This window comes from Spermophilus citellus, assembly GCF_964194105.1.
Source record: "Spermophilus citellus genome assembly, chromosome: 2".
In the NCBI taxonomy this organism is placed as follows: Eukaryota; Metazoa; Chordata; class Mammalia; order Rodentia; family Sciuridae; genus Spermophilus; species Spermophilus citellus.
The window spans coordinates 33,862,104-33,879,240 of record NC_138183.1 but is presented as its reverse complement, the minus strand read 5'-3'; the positions used below and the strand labels follow the sequence as shown (position 1 = coordinate 33,879,240).

The following is a 17,137-nucleotide window of genomic DNA, read 5'->3' as shown; positions in this document are numbered from 1 at the left end:
TGGCCAAGCCATTGTCCTCACTTTGGGATGCTCAGGGGTTGTGGCCAGTGGGAACACACAGGTAGCAGCAACAGGTTGGCAGCCTGCTGCATCCTGATCTCTGGAGTCATTTGCACCCTGATATGAGGGAAGATGGAGGCCCTGGGGCTGTGGGCCAGGCACAATGTCCTATGAGGTCATTGTCCGACTCAGAAAGCAGACCTGGCTGTTCCTTTAGGGTTCAGGTTAGCAACGCATTTCAGCCTTGGCAGGCCTGGGGAATCCGCCTGGCCTCACAGAGTTTCAGCCCAGGGGAGGGACCAAAAGACCAACATGGCCGTGACAGGAGGCAGAACAAGAGCCAGGCTGGGAGGTGCCCACCGATGAAGACCTCAGTGTTTGTGTCCCATTTCCAATACCCCTGCTCAGCAACGCAGCGTGTGACAAGATGGCAGATAAGGCTGCTTCTAGCTCATTGTGCGGAGCTTCTGCACCGTTCCACTCAATCCTGATAAGAGCCCTGGGAGGTCAGGCTGATTGTCCTCACCCTGTACAAAAATAATAATAATGCTAGCAAAGAGCAGCAAATATTTACCAACACTCCTGACGGCCCAAGCGTTGATTGGTTTGCTCCCCTCACTTGTTCCTCTTACACCTGAGGAGGCCATTAGCATAGTGGCTCCATTTCATGGAGAAATGAGGCAAATTGACTTGCTCAGGGTCACCAAGAAGGCAAGGAGCACCCTATGGGATACAAATCCTGCTCTCCTGACCCTGAAACCAAGACTTAGTCCACAGATGCTAGGTGAGAGCGCCAGGGGGAGGAAGTTCGCCAGCCTCTTCCTGCACGGACGCTCTCTCTTGGCTCCTTAGAGTGCAGCCATCACCATTCAGTGATGCACCCCTCTCGGCCCATGTCCCCTCTGTCACCCCTCCTGCCCTGTCAGGTCTCAGCATTGCCCATTCTCCATGTCCCTCCAGACCCCATCATCTCTGTCTTCAGCTATGTCACTCCGTAGCTAGCTGGCTCCTGGGTCTCCAGGCTCCTTCTGTCCCTAGACCACCAGCACACTCACCCAGCACACTCACCCTGCAGACCCTCCCGTGGCTCCTCCGGCCCCATCTTCCTGAAGCAGCCTTCGGGGCCATCCACACCCAGCACCGACCCACTTCCCCCTGCAGGCCCTGCACTCAGGGGAAAGCAGGTCAAACACACCTCACACGTCGCTGCCTCCATCCTTGGATCATGGGGACCCTTCCTGAGACCCAACCTCCCCTCCGCGGGGCCTGTGCCTGACTGCATCTTTACCTTCACCCTTCCAGGCCCACCATGACTTCCCCTCCCCCAGGAGCCGCTCTTGACCCAGACGTGGTCTCTTTCTGAACAGCCCTGGCATCTGTCCTCCCACTGTCCAGTGGAGCATTTCCCCAGGGCCTGCCTGTGGGGGTCTGGTAGACCCACCTGGCACCACATCCCTTTCCTTCGAGGAATCACCTCTTCTCCACTCTGTATTCATGTGGTGGGATGGAGCTGACCTCACCTCCCGGGCCTTCATGATACGCTGCCCGATGCCCCAGGCCTGGCGCATGGACACCATGTGCCTGACTTGGGGGTGAGCACGTGACCCAGCACAAGCCAACAAGATGTGAGTCTGGGACTTCTGCTGAAATCATTGGGAAAGAAACAACTCTTCTTACTGGAGTTTCTAAACTGGGAGTGTGCAGACCTGCAGCTGTGAGAGGCCATCTGTGTCACCACATGGGGACAGCCTGCCCCGGAGTGAAGCTGACAGGAAATCAGAGCCAAGATGCAGAGGGGGGGATATTTTTAAAGATCTCGTTAGAGCCTCTGGATTCAGCCATGCCTGAACACAGCACACTGCAGTTTTGTTCAGTGATATGAACAAGCAAAAGTTGGGTTTCCACAACAGGAGTCCTAAGCATTGCACTTACCAGTTACCAGGGCCAGGTACCGTGCCGGGCAGTCGGAATGCTACCACCACAAAGATGTGGGCCTGATCCTAAAAAAGTTCATGCTCCATCTTTACATTTTAAATAAATATTGTATGGAGATGTAGTTTCCATACTATAACATTCTACCATTTACAGTGTACAACTCCATGGTTTTTAGTATATTCAAAAATTATGCAACCATTCTACTATCATTTTCTATCCGGCATGGAAAACGAAGACTTCATTCTTACCCCGTGTGTGGACTGTACCTTCCTGCAGCACCAGTAACTCCACAGGTGCTCAGCAGAGCGGTACTCAGCCTCCTGAGGAGGCTCAGCCTGGTGAGTAATAGGTATCTGGCAAAGCCACTCATGGAAAAAAACCCTGCTCATCAATCACTGGGTTTTCAGGGATCTTCTAACCTGGATCCTGTGTTAGGGTGCTGCTCCTGGGAGCTGCACATCTGGGCTGTGCACCTTTGGTTCCCTGGATTTTCCTTTAGTTTATTGCAGAATGCTTTAAAACAGCAACAAGTGGGAAAACATAAATCCATCAAGAGTGGAATGATTCAATACTTAAGTGCCCATACGATAGAACTGTACCCAGCCACTAAGAATCATCTTGACAAGAAGGACTTGAGGACAAGGGGAGATACCCATTATATTTTGTTAATTGAATGAAACAAGATCTTAAAATGCACATAGTATAATATCTCAAGTACATAACATAGTAAATTTGGGCCACTGGAAGGAAATAATGTTACTTATTAGGCATAATTATTTTTGAGTAAGTGAATTATGGGAAATTTTTTCTTTATGCTTTTCTACTATTTCAACTTTTCTAAAATGAACATTAATTCAATCAGAACCACCAACACTATTTTTTTAAAGAGAGAGAGAGAATTTTTTAATATTTATTTTTCAGTTTTCAGCAGACACAACCTCTCTATTTTTATTTTATGTGGTGCTGAGGATCGAACCCAGCGCCCCACTCATGCCAGGAGAGTGTGTTACCACTTGAGCCACATCCCCAGCCCTAACCAACACTATTTTTTAAATTCATTCCTTGGTCATCGGTTCATTTTATTAATGTAACTCCTAAAGAATGAAAAACAACCTCATGGAGAATGTCTTTGAATCTCTTAAAATATCGTCCCTCAGATTCTTTTAACCAAACTCAAGTGATATTTTTTGACAAATATTTTTTAAAAAGACATCATCCCCCAGATTCTTATAATCAAACATGTTAGTAATGTAATCCACCAAATTTTCTTTTTACCTTGATTGGTAGGAAACTCAGAGTAAAAATTTAATGATCAAAATGCAATAACCAGGCTGGGTAGATATAGCTCAGTTGGTAGAGTGCTTGCCTTGCACGCACAAGGCCCTGGGTTCAATTTCTAGCAACACACACATACACACACACACACACACACATACATAAAATGCCAATAACCATTTTAGTCTTGGTTTGGTAACTTCCGTGCTGTTACCTAGTTCCTGATGCTTCCTTTCATCTATATTTTCAGTGTCTTGCTTGTTTTTAGATATGCAAATCCTCCTTGGAATACATAAGCAAGCATTTGCTGAAGTGATCTGATGTTACACCAGAGAAGCAGAGGTTCTGACAGGTGATCTGTTGTGATGTTTCATTTTGACAAGCCCGGGGCATTGAGTGGGACCTTGAAAGTTCTATCGTTTTTCTAATTACACTAGAGGGTCACCCTGGATAAATACATATGGGAGGCTCCTATATAGAGATAGGCTCTCCCCAGTGACCAGATTAACCCATTCCTTCTAAATTTCATCTTACAGGCCATATGGACCAAGGTCCATCCTGGCTGCCCATTGTCACCGGCCAGTGACTGACAGCAAATATCTGCAAAGCCAGTTGAAATACAGTCATCACATTCAACCTCTGCTTGAGTCTTCAGACAATAAGTGGCACAGCCAGCAAGCAATTAGGTGGCACTCACAGTCCAGAAACACAGCTCCCCCCACACTCACCAAAGGCCCCAAGCACCCTTCGGATGGCCCTGGATTTGCTGCATATTACCCAGACTAATCTTTCCTTCACTCTGGCTCAGAGGAGGAAAAAAAATACCTCTACTTTAAAGATGAGGTCACAAAAAAAATTAATTATATCACATGGGCACACTTCTAAAATGTGATGCTTGGTGGCTGAAAATAATATATTTGATTGTCAGCTAGAATTATTTTTTTCTAGCGATAACTTCACTGACTCTCCACAACATTTCAAAACCAAGCAAAAAAACGAAGCACTCTTAATAGTTGAGTTGTGACCATGTTATCACAGCGAAAGCCACACACAGCTCACTTGTGAACACACACTAAATGGAAATGAAGGAAAGGAGGCAGAACCATTTACCCAGTGCTTACAGTGTGCCAGCAGAGCACGGGGAGCTGAACCTGCCAACTCAAGTATCTTCCTGTGAGCCTCACATCACTGCCCTACAAGTGTATATAATATCCTCACTCTTTTAGATGTGGACATCTAGGCAAAAGCAATTAGGTACCTCATTCAAGGTCGGGTGTGGGGTAGTTTCTCAGTGTCCAACCCTGGTCCAACCTACTCCAAAGCCCTGGGTCTAGTCCATTTCAAATGGCTAGAGACTTCCCACACACACACTGTTTGCAGGAGACTGAAAATTATCTCCTGTCCTCTCCCCCACTGTTTCCTAAACATTCCCAGAAACTGAAGAGCCTCTGACTGCCTTTGGCCCCTCTCAGAAAGTGACCAAGACACACTTGAAGAATAAAATATGAAACTAAGCACCCAGGCCTTGGCTGCCACAAACAGGCTAACAGGAAATCTCTTTCATGGAAGTTTCTAAAGGGAAGAAATTGATAGTGAACACATCATGCCACTGACAATCATTGGTGACATGCAAGCAGGACTGCCCTGTCTACATATGTTTTTGTCTCCACTGAACCTGGTCTCCAGTGGTGTCCCTTCTAGAAGAATAAGTATGGAAACAGTGCCAGGACATGCCTCTGTGTGATTGCGTTTGTGTGTGCTGGACAAGTACCCCCAGAGAACTTGAAGTACTCAGGCAAAGATGAGAATGACAGGAATGTCATTCGGAAATGATTTCACACCCGGTTAGCCCTGTACAGCAACCCAGCTTGCATCCTCCAGGACCAGAGGACGCTTCGCCTGCAGCAGCCTGCCCGCATCGCTGCCAACTGCCACTGGTTCCTTCACCTTTTATTTACCGCGCAGAATAGACTGGTTCATCAGTGAAGCGCGGAAGGTGGGGAATAAGAAACAGTGTAGATTCTGCTCTTTCCCGGGGGACACAAAAAAGAGCTAGATAGAGAGAGAAGGGAAGCCCAGGTTGCACCACCAGCGTGGTAGCGCCATTCTCCTCCCAAAGTGGCTGCACCTGGGCTCCAGCAGAAGCACCGAGGGGAGCTCTGGAAAGCAGGGTCAAGCCCAGCGCCTCGGCGGTGCTTGGAGCATTGGAAGAGGCACCAACCCAGAGCACCGCACAGGAAATCACTGCCCCCTTCAGGCCGCATTTCAGACGCCGCGGCCAGAGCGTAGGGGCTCCCTCAGTCTGGAAAAACTCGCAAACCCGACCTTGGGGTGCAGGTGACCGCTTCTCCAGAACTCCTCCGCGCGCCCTAGCCCCCGGTGGGCGGTGAAGGTCGGCGCTGGGGCTTCAGACAGAACTCAGGCCGAGGGCATAGGGAGGGGTCTTGGGATGGAAAGCTCCGGCTCCGCTCAGAGGAGGCCAGGAGGCGAACGAAGCCAGCTGCTGCGCTTTAAGTCCGTGCTGGGGCTATTAGAACGCTTCAAGTCCGCACCCGAGAAAGAAGCTGCGCCTGCAGCCGCCTAGTCCACACACCACTACACGTCCGGGGAGAGACCTGCCACAACACTCTAGGAGCAACTAACCCGAGGGGGTTCTCCTCATTAAACCGCCCGGGCCACTGGCAGCGCCGGACACATCCAGGCAACAGCGCTGCAGAGCCGGCGGCCCCACACCTGCGGCTCTGTGCTGCTGGCGCGCGCCACACGCCCAGCTCTGCCGGTGCGCTCGGGTCCCAAGATCCCGCAGCCCCACGGACCTCAAAGCACCTCTTGGATTTCCTGAGGGAGGGGGACGGTAAGCAGGCCCACGGCCCCTCCAGCCCCGGCTGGCCCAGTTTGCAGTCAATGTTTGCAGTCAATGCGCCTGTTCCTCTCACCCGTCTCCCATACCCCACGAGTGGCATCTGGGCAGGGGCAACCACTGCAGGCCTTTGGGGATCCACCTTCTCCACTGCCTCTCTGTTCAAAGGAGACACTAGTCTTGTGTTGCCCCCCTCCAACACACTATCTCCAGAGCTGGAGGATGCTCGGCAAATCTGGGTACCAGTTGTGCTAGCCAAACCCAGCGGGACCCGGGGTGAGCACTGAGCACCAGCCCGTGGTGCCCTCGGCAGGCGCGGGCGGGTCAGTCAAGGCTCTGGCCAAGGGCTGGAGCTTGCTTCTGTCCAACACTCCCACTCCCCGCCGTCTCTGGAGCCCCGACGGCACCAGCTGCCGGACACTCACCTCGGTGTCGTAGAGCCGCAGGTCGAGGAAGTAGGGGCGCAGGAGTGACTCGTTGCGGATCTGCTCGATGGCCAGTTCCACGGCGGGGAGCACGCCGCGCCCGATGCTGCCCTTGGCCACCTCCTTGGTGAGCGGCATGAGGCCCATGATGGAGAGCGGCGGGCTGCTGGGCGGCGGCCGGGGGGCACCCCGCGCCCAGCCCCAGGCCCCGGGCGCCAGCAGTAGCAGCAGCGGCAGCAGCAGGAGCAGCAGCGGGCGCGCGGGCGGCGGCGGCGGTGGCGGCGGCGGCGGCGGCCCGGGCTGCCCGGAGCTCCGCGGGGAAGCCATGCCGCGCCGCGGGCTGCGGGCGCCGGCTCACTCGGCCCGCATGGCCTGGCCCGGCCCGCCGCCCGGCGCCAAGCTCTCCCCGCGGCGCCCGCGCAATGGCGCCGGCCCGGGCCCCGGCTTCGGCTCGGGCTCCGACTGCTGTTCGCTCAGAACGGCCGCGGCGGCGGCTCCCGTGACGGATCAATCACGCCGAGAAGGGGTGGGAGCGAGCGGAGTGCGGGAGGCGGGGATCGAGCGAGCAAACGCCGAGAGGGGGCCGGCGTCTCGGCGCGCGCCTCTCTCCAGCGCGGCCGCCCCGCACCGGGCCGCCTCCGCCCGCCCCCGTGCGCGCTCTGAGCCGCTCTCCCGCCTTGAGCGGCTAGGCGGCAGCCCCTGGAGCCCGGCCGGGGGAGGGCGGGAGGCAGGAAACGCGGGAGGCGAAGGCGAGGCTGCACAGCGGCGGCTTGGGCCGCCTCCAGGGACGGGGACCGGCCGTGCGCGCCGGGGGAGGGGGAGGCGCTGCGGCGGCCGCGGGGAGGGCCGTCTTCCCAGCACACGCACACACGCGCCCCCGGCCCTCCGCCTCACCGGCTGCTGCTGCCCGCCGGCCGCCTGGCCCTTAGCGCCCGGGGACAGAGATGGGGGACCCGGACCGTGCGCTGTCAAATGTGGGGGCCGCTGCCGCTTGCCGAGCGCTTTCTGTAGAACCCGCAGGGTGACTGCTTCTCAGAGGTCTGGGCGAGCAGGTCTGGGCAGGCAAACGTTCCGTGAAGACGTCCTAGAGGCACCTGAAGCCTGCTCTCTCCTGTTCTGCTCTGGAGCCCAAGGCCCTGACGGAGCCCGGAGGATCACGGAAGATGCCCGCCGGCGCTCGGGAAAGCCTCTTGGTACTAGGTCTCCTATCCTTTGGGTCTTGGCTGAGGACACCCTTCTCCTCACCTGACGCAGTAGCCGCCCTTTGCCGACCCCAGCCGAGGGTTGGGATCCGAACCTTGCGTGCGCTACCGCCCCCTCCAGGCATTTGACCTCCGCGTGTCCCCACTCCAGAAGGGCCCCGCCCTAGAATTCCTCCCTGAGTGGGAGCTCTGTCCTAAGGCCAGAGCCGGCCGTGCACCCCTGGAGTCGCATAACTGCACTGGCTTACCTTAGCCAGAGCGGTCTTGGACCAAATATGCATAAACTCCATGACCTAACACCTTGGCCCCCTCCATGTCACTCCATGAAGAGTAGGGACCTTATTCCATAAACTATAAAATCTCAGGGGCTGTTTAATGCCAGGGATATGGCAGGACATCAAATCACAAAACATCCTTGAGGCTGAAGCAAGCATTGTGGGCCATACCCATGACCTTGTAACAAGGGTGGAAATTTAATCTTCACCCAGTGCTTGCTACCTGCCTTACAATGTAGTTGACACAGCAGTCCTATAAACTAAGTATACTGGGTTCATCATCCCCACTTTACAGGTGAATAGGTTGAAGTGGTCTGTAGCTTGCCCAAGTATCCAGAGTTAGGGAGGATTGGAACTGCAGAGCTACCAGGGGCTCTTTGCACCCATGGGTCTCAGTTCCCTCAGGCATTTGGTGAGGGAGTCTGACCAGGTGATGGCCACAGAGCTGCTCTGTGAGTGAGGTAAAAGTGGCCCTTGAAGCAGGGCTGGGATACCAGGACCAGAGCAGGGGCAGAGCAGAAGTCAGTACCTTGGACAGCGCCAAGGGAAGTGAACCAAACTAGCCCTGCCCCAATTTCTCTTTCTAGGCTTCTACAGAGGCTACCTTCGGCTTTACTTAGCATTTCTTCCTCCCCAAGTTGGACAGTTTGCATGAGCAGAGCTCATCTGAGCATCTCCACGCTCCCCAAAAAATATCCAAAAGATGGGGTAGCCCCTAAGAGCCCACTCAGCAGGTGTCTCACTTGCCATCACAGACATCCTCTAAATCACGGGATTCTGGCTTCTGCCCTTCTTCGACTCAGCTCAGGTTTCCGAATAAGCATTTTTACTCTTTTTCCTTTTTTCCCCTTAGTCATTTGTGTTTTCCTTGTACTCTGTGCCAATACAGACGATCCGCTGACAACTACATCTGGGAATAAGTTAAAAGCTGGGATAACTTTGCCTGGCATTTACCAAGGGGTTCAAGGCCCTGTCTGGCCACATGCCCTTCAGCCCCTGTCTCTGATTACAGGGTGATCTAGTCCCCAAGACACATGGCTTGGGAGCAGCCCTGGCGGGAGGAGCACCCACTTCCCAGTCCGTCAGTTGGCTCCAGGTCAAGCTCTGAGCTCATGCCCCATTTCCAGTGCCTGGGCAATCCTGTAGTTCTGAGTTTCTATCCCGGCCTTGTGTTCCAGTTTAGGCAACTGGGTCCCCTGGAGTGCTGCCTTAGAATCCCTGTTCCTCAAAAGCTGGAGTCCATCCTCTTTTATTTTAATTGCTGCTCATTCCTTCAACAGTGTGTGGGAGGGCATACTCCATGCTGGCCAGTGTCCTAGGAGCTGGGGATACAGGAGTGAATCCACCAGACCCAAACTGCTGCCTTGTAGAATTGACATTCTAGTGGAGAAATGGAGACAATAAGTAGGAGTAATAATAATATGACCACATCTTAGTATGTCAGTTCATGAAACGTGCCCCCAGGGACAGTACAACTGGAAATCCTGAGATTGCAAGGCGGGGCTGTAGTCTGCAGTAGGGAGGTCAGGGAAGGATACAGGGAGGCAACTTCTCAGCAAAGCCTCAAGGGAAGTAAGAAAAACAAGAAACAGTGTTCCAAGAGAGGGAACAGCAAGTGGCAGAGGCTCAGGGACAGGGGTGTGACTGGCACGTTCAAGGAACAATCAGAAGCCAGTATGGCTGCAACAGAGTGAGCCATGGAAAAAGCAGTAGGACCCAAGGTAAAGGGCAGAAAAGATGTGCAGGGCCTAGGTGCTGTGAAGACTTTGGCTATCCATGATGAAGTGGGGAACCATGGGAGGTACTGAACAGAGCAGTGCATGATCTGAACTGTTTGAACAAGATCCCTCTGGTGGCCGAGTGGAGACCATCAGTGAGAAGACAGAGCAGAATCAGGCTTACAGGATAGGAAGCTATTACAACAAGCCAGGTTTGGTGGCAGGGAGCAGGCCATGCATGCATTTATGAATATGTCAAAATGAACGCACATTAGGTAAAACTATAATGCACTAATTTTTTTAAAAAGAAAAAGAACCACAGGATACAAGCAGAGGAGAGGGTTAGAAGTGACCTGAGTTCTAATTGTTCTTATTATTAATGAGAATGAGATGTACTGGCCAAGTCCTAGGACTGTGGAAACACTTGACTGAGCTCATCTAAGAGATGCAGCGGAGACCAAGAAAGCACATGCTCAAGGTCACACCTCCAGAACGGGATAAATCACCAATGTCAGGCCAAGTCCACATGGCTTTAACTTCTCATGTTCTTCCCATCACCCTACCTTCTTTTTCCCATGCACCCCAACCTGTGTTGAGAAGTCCATCTCTAGACCCCAGCTCAGAGGCAGGAAAAGTACTGAGAGATGGTGCCCACTTGCTTCACAGGGACTTGGGAGCTCCATGGTCCCTTTGCCTGCCTGTCACAGGACAATCATCCCTCTCAGTAGTATCCTGTTGCCCAGAAGCAAAGCAGCCCACACTCTCCATGGTCCCAATGTCTGCTCTCTCTCATTCCTGGGCTGGGCCTTCTGCCATCTCATTGGGCTGCTTAGATCTGCCCCTGCCACTGCCTCGTCCCAGCCCATTCCCCGTTCATCCACACCTGACTCTACTAACTCCCAACAGCAGCGAGGCCTTCTGTTACACATTTTTTCTTAAAAAAAAATTATAAACCATCTTGGCAAACATCTCCCATCTATTTCTTATTCGTGTTTACATTGAAATGTTTCTTTCAGTCAAGCAGCTCAGTTTAAAAAAAAAATGCATTGTTTTCCATTTCTTCTTTTTTAATGGATAAGTTACAAATGATAGCTCTAAAAAAAGATTAGCTGAATGAATCTAAGTAGCTTTTTTTCTTTACCCAAAGCATATTTCTTAAACTGAAAAAAAAAAATGGGTTTCAGGCATTAATGTGTTCTGGTGCTATGTTCAAGTAATAGCAGCCATCATTTATTATAATAAACACCCACCTACTCTGCGCCTGACACCTTGGTAGGCATCATCTTCATCTTCATGACTGCCTGAAAAATGGGTGTTAAGATTCCAGTTTTAGGGGCTGGGGATGTGGCTCAAGCGGTAGCGCGCTCGCCTGGCGTGCGTGCGGCCCGGGTTCGATCCTCAGCACCACATACCAACAAAGATGTTGTGTCCGCTGAGAACTAAAAATAAATAAATAATTAATATTTAAAAAATTCAAAAAAAAAAAAAAAGATTCCAGTTTTACATATTAAGAGTCTAAGGTCCAGGCTGGTGAAATGTTGTGCCTAATGATATTCAGCAGAGGTGGTCATAGGGCCCAAACCCTCTACTCTACTGTCCCGTCTTGAGGGTGCCCTTAGATGACTATGAAGGAAAGTCTGAAAGAGGCAAAGAACACCGGCGCAGTGATGCACACTGGTAATCCTAGCTACTCTGGAGGCTGAGGAAGGAGGATTATAAATTCAAGGGCAGCCTGGGCAACTTAGAGAGACTATCTCAAAATCTACAAGGGGCTGGGGATGGAGCTCAGTGGTAGAGTGTCCCTGAGTTCCATCCCTGGTACTGAAAAAAAAGGTAAAGGGCATCACTGAAGATGAACACCAACAGGTCGGGAGGAGAGTTGACCAGGGTCCCCCATGAATGAAAGGTGGCCGAGGCCTCTTCCAGGTCATGCCATGGCCTACCTCCTCAATAACGCGTGTATCAGTCCATCCTCAATGGCAGAGTCCTCGTGGCCTAAGCACCCTGTATTAGGCCCCATCTCCCAAAACTGGGGACTGTTTCCCACACATGCTTTGGAGGGGATTCATTTAAACCACAGCATCTGGACAGATCCTAAAGGGATGCAGATGGGAATTTAGATCACAATCAGGTGGTCTCTAGAAGGACCCAGACTGGCAAAGAGGCCAAAAGCCCCTAGCACTTAGAAATCTCAAAAACAATTTCTAGATCTTTGGCAAAGGGTACCATGGATGGACAAAAGGCATGTTTTTGGAATGGAGCCTTCGAGAGGGGAAAGGCTTATAAAATCGCTGGTCCAACCACCTGTCCAACACATGAGTCCCCCTTGTCTTTAGAATCAGTGGTGAGTTTTGGAGTAGACAGTCCTAGGTTCAAATCCTGACTTACCAACTATTAGTGGTGCAACTTCGGGTCAGTCACTTCACCTCCTGGGCTTCAATTTCCTCATCGGTAAAAATGAGGATGAGGATGATGGCTCTTTCGTAGTGTTATTGTGAGGATTAAATAATAACCACTAAATCTGTGGGCACTACAGGTGCCAACCACTATTTCAAATACTTTGCATGTAGTTAATTCTCTTACTAAGTAAGATGATGCACATGAAGCATTTAACATAGTCCTAAGCATGGATTGAGCAGGCAATAAATAACAACAACATTGCCACCAAAGATGGCAGGATCAGCACCTGCTGAGGAGCCCAGTCCATTACAAGATTGATGAGGTGTCTGTACAGGTTTATCTTAGGCTTCACCAAAGTTGGCTTTCCTAAAGGTTTTACTCCAGATCCAAATCTGCAGCTGGATTCCATGGCACTCTCCCTCATCAATGGCAGCCCTTCACAAAAGACAGCTTAGAGGCATTTGTCACACCCCACCCTAACCAAGTCTGTCTTTCCTTAGGAGAAATGTCCCCAGATGGGGCCACCTTTCCTGGTGTCTAGTCTGCCCAGGGCTCTCTTCAAAGGTGGTAGCAGAATTGACCACAACCTCCCACCCCCCACTTTGGGCCAAGAAAAATGTAAAATAGGAAGGACCGTCCCTTGTGCAGAGGCCTCTGTCCTTGAAGGCCAGAGTTACTCACGTTTTGCTAGTAGACACATCACTTCTCTGATTCCTAAGCTTGTGGTTCTCCAAGAGCCTACGCTTGTTTACTATGATGTCATTGCTACCATTTCAAGTGAACAGCAAGCCAGATCTCTCTAATCCTGTGTGTCAGCAGTTTAGCTTGGGGACCTAGGAACAGGATTGGAACATTCCATCAGTGATTATGTTATGATATTCCAGTCTGTTGAGGGCATCCTGCATGGTGGGTCTTCCACTACTATCGGAAAACCTGATTTTCTTTCTGATCTGAAAACATTGGTCAAAATGTTAAAAAGAAAAGTGCCAAAGTCGCAGCCCTGGGACCGCCCACTTGGGGGTTCCTGGCATTAAACCTTCTGAAAACTCCTCCAACCTGCACGTTTGAAGGCTGTTTCTCTACCTTGCGTTCAAGGGTATCAGGAGAACTCTTGCTGACCCCCTACTAAAGCCCAGATGCATGTCGGCTCCTATTTTCTCTGACTTACCAAACTGCTAACTCCAGGAATAAAGGTGAGTGTAGCTGGGTGAACCCACGCCCACTTCTGGGAAGCCCGGCTCTCCTCTGTGCATCTGCATGATCGGTTCTCAAGTACTGCCAAGGGCCAATGCCCCATCGCCAGTGGCTGAAGAAAACCAGAGCCCAGCTGCCCCTGTCCCTCTCCCCCTTCACCTGGAGACAGGGCTCACTAAAGCAACCCGGTGCCCTCAGACAGCCTCCTCCTCTTGCATTTCCCTCTTAATCCTGATCGCTCCTTTATTTTATGTTTGCTGGTTATTCTCTACCCCAGACATCTGCAGTGTCTCTGTTACAGGCCTGGAATGAGAGTTATGCCCACCTTTGCTTGCTCCAGACACACCATGCCATGCCCAAAGCTTTGACTCATGCTGGGGTTGAATGCCTGTATGTTCCAGCAGGTTCCTGCTACTCCTCCATTCTAGACCTTGACTTCCAGTTCCTCCCCGTGGCCACAATTATCATTATTATTATTATCCTCCTTCTCCTCTTCTTTCTCCATCTCTCTTCTTCTTCCTCCTCCTCCTCTTTCTCCTTCTCTTCCTCCTCTTCCTTCTTCTTATAAATTTTACTGAGATACAACACACATACAAAAAAAAGTGCACAAATCTTCAGTACACAGCTCAATGAATTCGCACAAAGTGAACAGATCCATATAACCAGCACTAAGAACCAGAATGTTACCAATTTTCAGGAAATCCCTATGGTGTCCCTGGTCACTCTGCTCCCTATAGGGAAATCACAGTACTAGTTGCTAATGGCAGAGATGAGTTTTTGCCACTGCTTGGACTTGATGTGAATGGTATCAGCATCTGTCTTCCTTTGCATCTGACTTTTTTCACTCCATATTGTGTTTGCAGACTGGCTGCTAGTCCAACTTATATCCCTACCTCCATTCTGACCCTTCTGTAGCCTGTCCTTCATGTACCCTGCCAACACACCTGTTCCAAAGCTTAGCTATAATCCTGTCACTCCCCAGTGTGAAACCTTCTATGGCTCCCTATTTCCGGACACAACTCCCAAGCCTGGGATCATGGGCTATTTACAATGTGGCTTCAGTATTTCCAGCTTTAAAAGGCAGCTCTCTCCCCCACACCTTCTAGATTCTAACTGCTAAAGGATATGAGCTGGTTTACAGCCACGCCAGCCTCCTCAACCTTTGCTCAAGCTAGCCTTCAGGCCAGCATGTTCCTCCTGCTCCGTCTCCCACTAGTGGAACCTCCGCGACCCAGATCCAGTCACCTCCTCTGCAACACCTCCTCCCAGCCACTCCAGGAGAAGTAACGGCTCCCTGTTCTCAGCTCCAGTGTGGAGGCTCAGTTCATGCTGAGAGATAATACTTATCACTCTTCACAAGTTAATTACCCCATTCCACCATCCTGAGACACACACGCCTTCATATCTGGGATCGGGGTGCACTTTGCCCTTCATAGTGCCTTAGGGTTGGAAGTGTATTTTTTTTTCCTTCCATGATACATAAAACAGAGCTTCTCAGAGTCAACAAAACACACCATTTTGTTTTATCTCAGCATATTCTAGAATGGCTTTTGGGCATCACACTGCTTTGCTTTGGTAGCTGTCTATAACTCTGGGCTCCTCTCCATAGGTGACACCGTAGCCACACTCCAAGCAAGCATTGCGTGTTTGTTGAACGAGAATGTTTGTTGAAGCTTCTGTGCAACGGGGATCTGGGGATAGGGAAGTCCTCTGAGTGTGGTTCACAAGGGTGATGGGGTGGCCTTTTTCTCCCAGGATGCTGGGAACTGGGTGGTAACAGGGGAAGGCTAGAGTCTGCCACAGAGGGCTCCTGTTGTGGCTGGCTGTCAGCTTGGGGTGGGGGGTTACATGGGATAATTTAATGCTGGATCCTTGACCAGCAAAGCAAGCTTCAATTATAGCATCATTTCTATTGGGAAAATATGATTTGCTTTCTAAGAATCTGATTTATGGCCAGATTTTCAGAAGCGCACTGTGATAGGATGCATCAGCCTCCTCTGGCACCAATCTTGTTCCAAGCCTCTCCCTTTGAGCAACAACAGTGAGTCTTTTAATTTATTTTTTCCTAATGAAATCAAGTTATTTCTCCTGCTCCCCCGCCACTGCTGTATATCATAATAAATAACAAAGGACACAGATAGCCTGGCATCTGACTTTAGTGGCATTTTAATTGCTCTTTGTCCATGTTTTATAATTCCACTCATTTCAATTTCATAGACATTTTAGTAAAGTCCAATAAGTTCGTCTTAGTCCATTTGAGCAACTATAACTAAGTACCTCAGGCTGGGTGATTTATAAACACAAATTGCTCACAGTTCTGGAGGCTGGAAAGTCTAAGATCAATAATGCACCAGCAGATTTGGTGCCTGGCAGGGGCCAGTTCCTCATAGATGGCACTTCTGTGTCCCTGCATGGCAGGAGGAGTGAGAGGCTCCTCAAGCCACTTTTATAAGGTCAAGAAACCCATTCCTGAGGGTGGAACTCTTATGACCTAATCACTTGGTAAAAATTCCAGTCCCTAGCGACTGGGTCTCCAGGTGAATCATAGAGGAACACCATCATTGAAACCATAGCAATCTACTGTTTTGGGGTGTTTTTTTTCCCCACGTTTCTAAAAATTTGAATGACAACATAGCTGGCCAAATGCTTTGGTATGATGCACTTTATGTGATGAGGGATACTCTCATTTCCTGACACTGTCCCACTCTGCACAAGACCCCTGATTCCATGGCTGTGTCCAAGAGATTGGCCTGCAAGGAATTTTGCTTCTGTGTTCCTCAGGGAGGGTTTTCTCCTGCTTGGGGTCAGTTTTCTGAAAAATTCACTCTACGTATCAGGTGTTGCTTTGTGCTGGATGGTTTTCCTGGGTATTTCAAGGGCACGGGCATTGCAGGCCGCTGAGCATGATAAAGTTCAGTTGCATGGCCATCTGGACTTCCTTTGGGGAGTTTCTTTGATTGATATCTTTATTTTGTCAGGATCCAGGAAAGTTCTTAATTCTTTCCTATGATGTTCATTATCTTTTAGCAAATTAGATGCCTCTGGAGATTTTCTAAATTCTCTCTTCTCCTTCAAACATGGGAGACCATGCCACGCCACATGCCTGTAATCTCAGTGGCTTAGAGACTGAGATAGGAGGATAGCAAGTTCAGGACCAGCCTCAGCAACTTAGTGAGGCCCTAAGCAATCTAGCAAGACCCTTTCCCTAAATAAAATATAAAAAAGGGCTGGGGATGTGCTCAGGGGTTAAGCACCCCTGGGTTCAATTCCTGCTACCAACAAACAAACAAGCAAAACTGGACACTAACATTTGCAGTGTGGAAACAATCAAGAATAAGTTTCTAGTTTCTGTCAAGAGCAGCTGACTCTAGCTAATAGGGCCAGGAGTGAGGAACAATCAGAGGGGAGGACAGATTTATTTCTCACATGAAATTTCTTTCTTTCTTTCTTTCTTTCTTTCTTTCTTTCTTTCTTTCTTTCTTTCTTTCTTTCTTTCTTTCTTTTATGTCTTTTGTTTCTTATGTCACTGTTTTATTATTGCTTTTGGGTTTTCTTACTCTATTTATATTTTCATTTTGTGAAATTTGTCCAGAGGATGACTCTACTCATTAAAAAACCTCCAACAAACAACAAAAAGATCAAAACAAAAACAAAAGCCAACCCACTCTGTTGGGTGTCTGTGGTTTACTATTGTTTTTCCTGTCTTAATTTTCTTTTCTCTCTGCTCTGATCTTTCTTGAAACTATATTTAATCTTATAATAGAACAAAATAAAAATGCATGATGTTGGTGTCTCTAATTTTGGAAGGGGGGCAATGAGGGAGCTTCTAGAGAAACTGGGGCTAGAAGGCTAA

General features: G+C 50.0%; 1 protein-coding gene across 1 annotated transcript in view; it reads right to left on the bottom strand.

Annotated features, from left to right (window-relative positions):
* The window catches only part of GABBR2 (gamma-aminobutyric acid type B receptor subunit 2), a gene marked incomplete at both ends in the record, with an annotated part of 350,598 nt that extends 343,776 nt beyond the window's left edge, over positions 1–6,822 (bottom strand). The window contains one exon of the mRNA XM_081281796.1: positions 6,496–6,822. Within this exon, the coding sequence (XP_081137922.1) occupies positions 6,496–6,822 (327 nt within the window). The remainder of the gene's footprint in view (positions 1–6,495) is intronic.
* Positions 6,823–17,137: the final 10,315 nt, after the last annotated feature.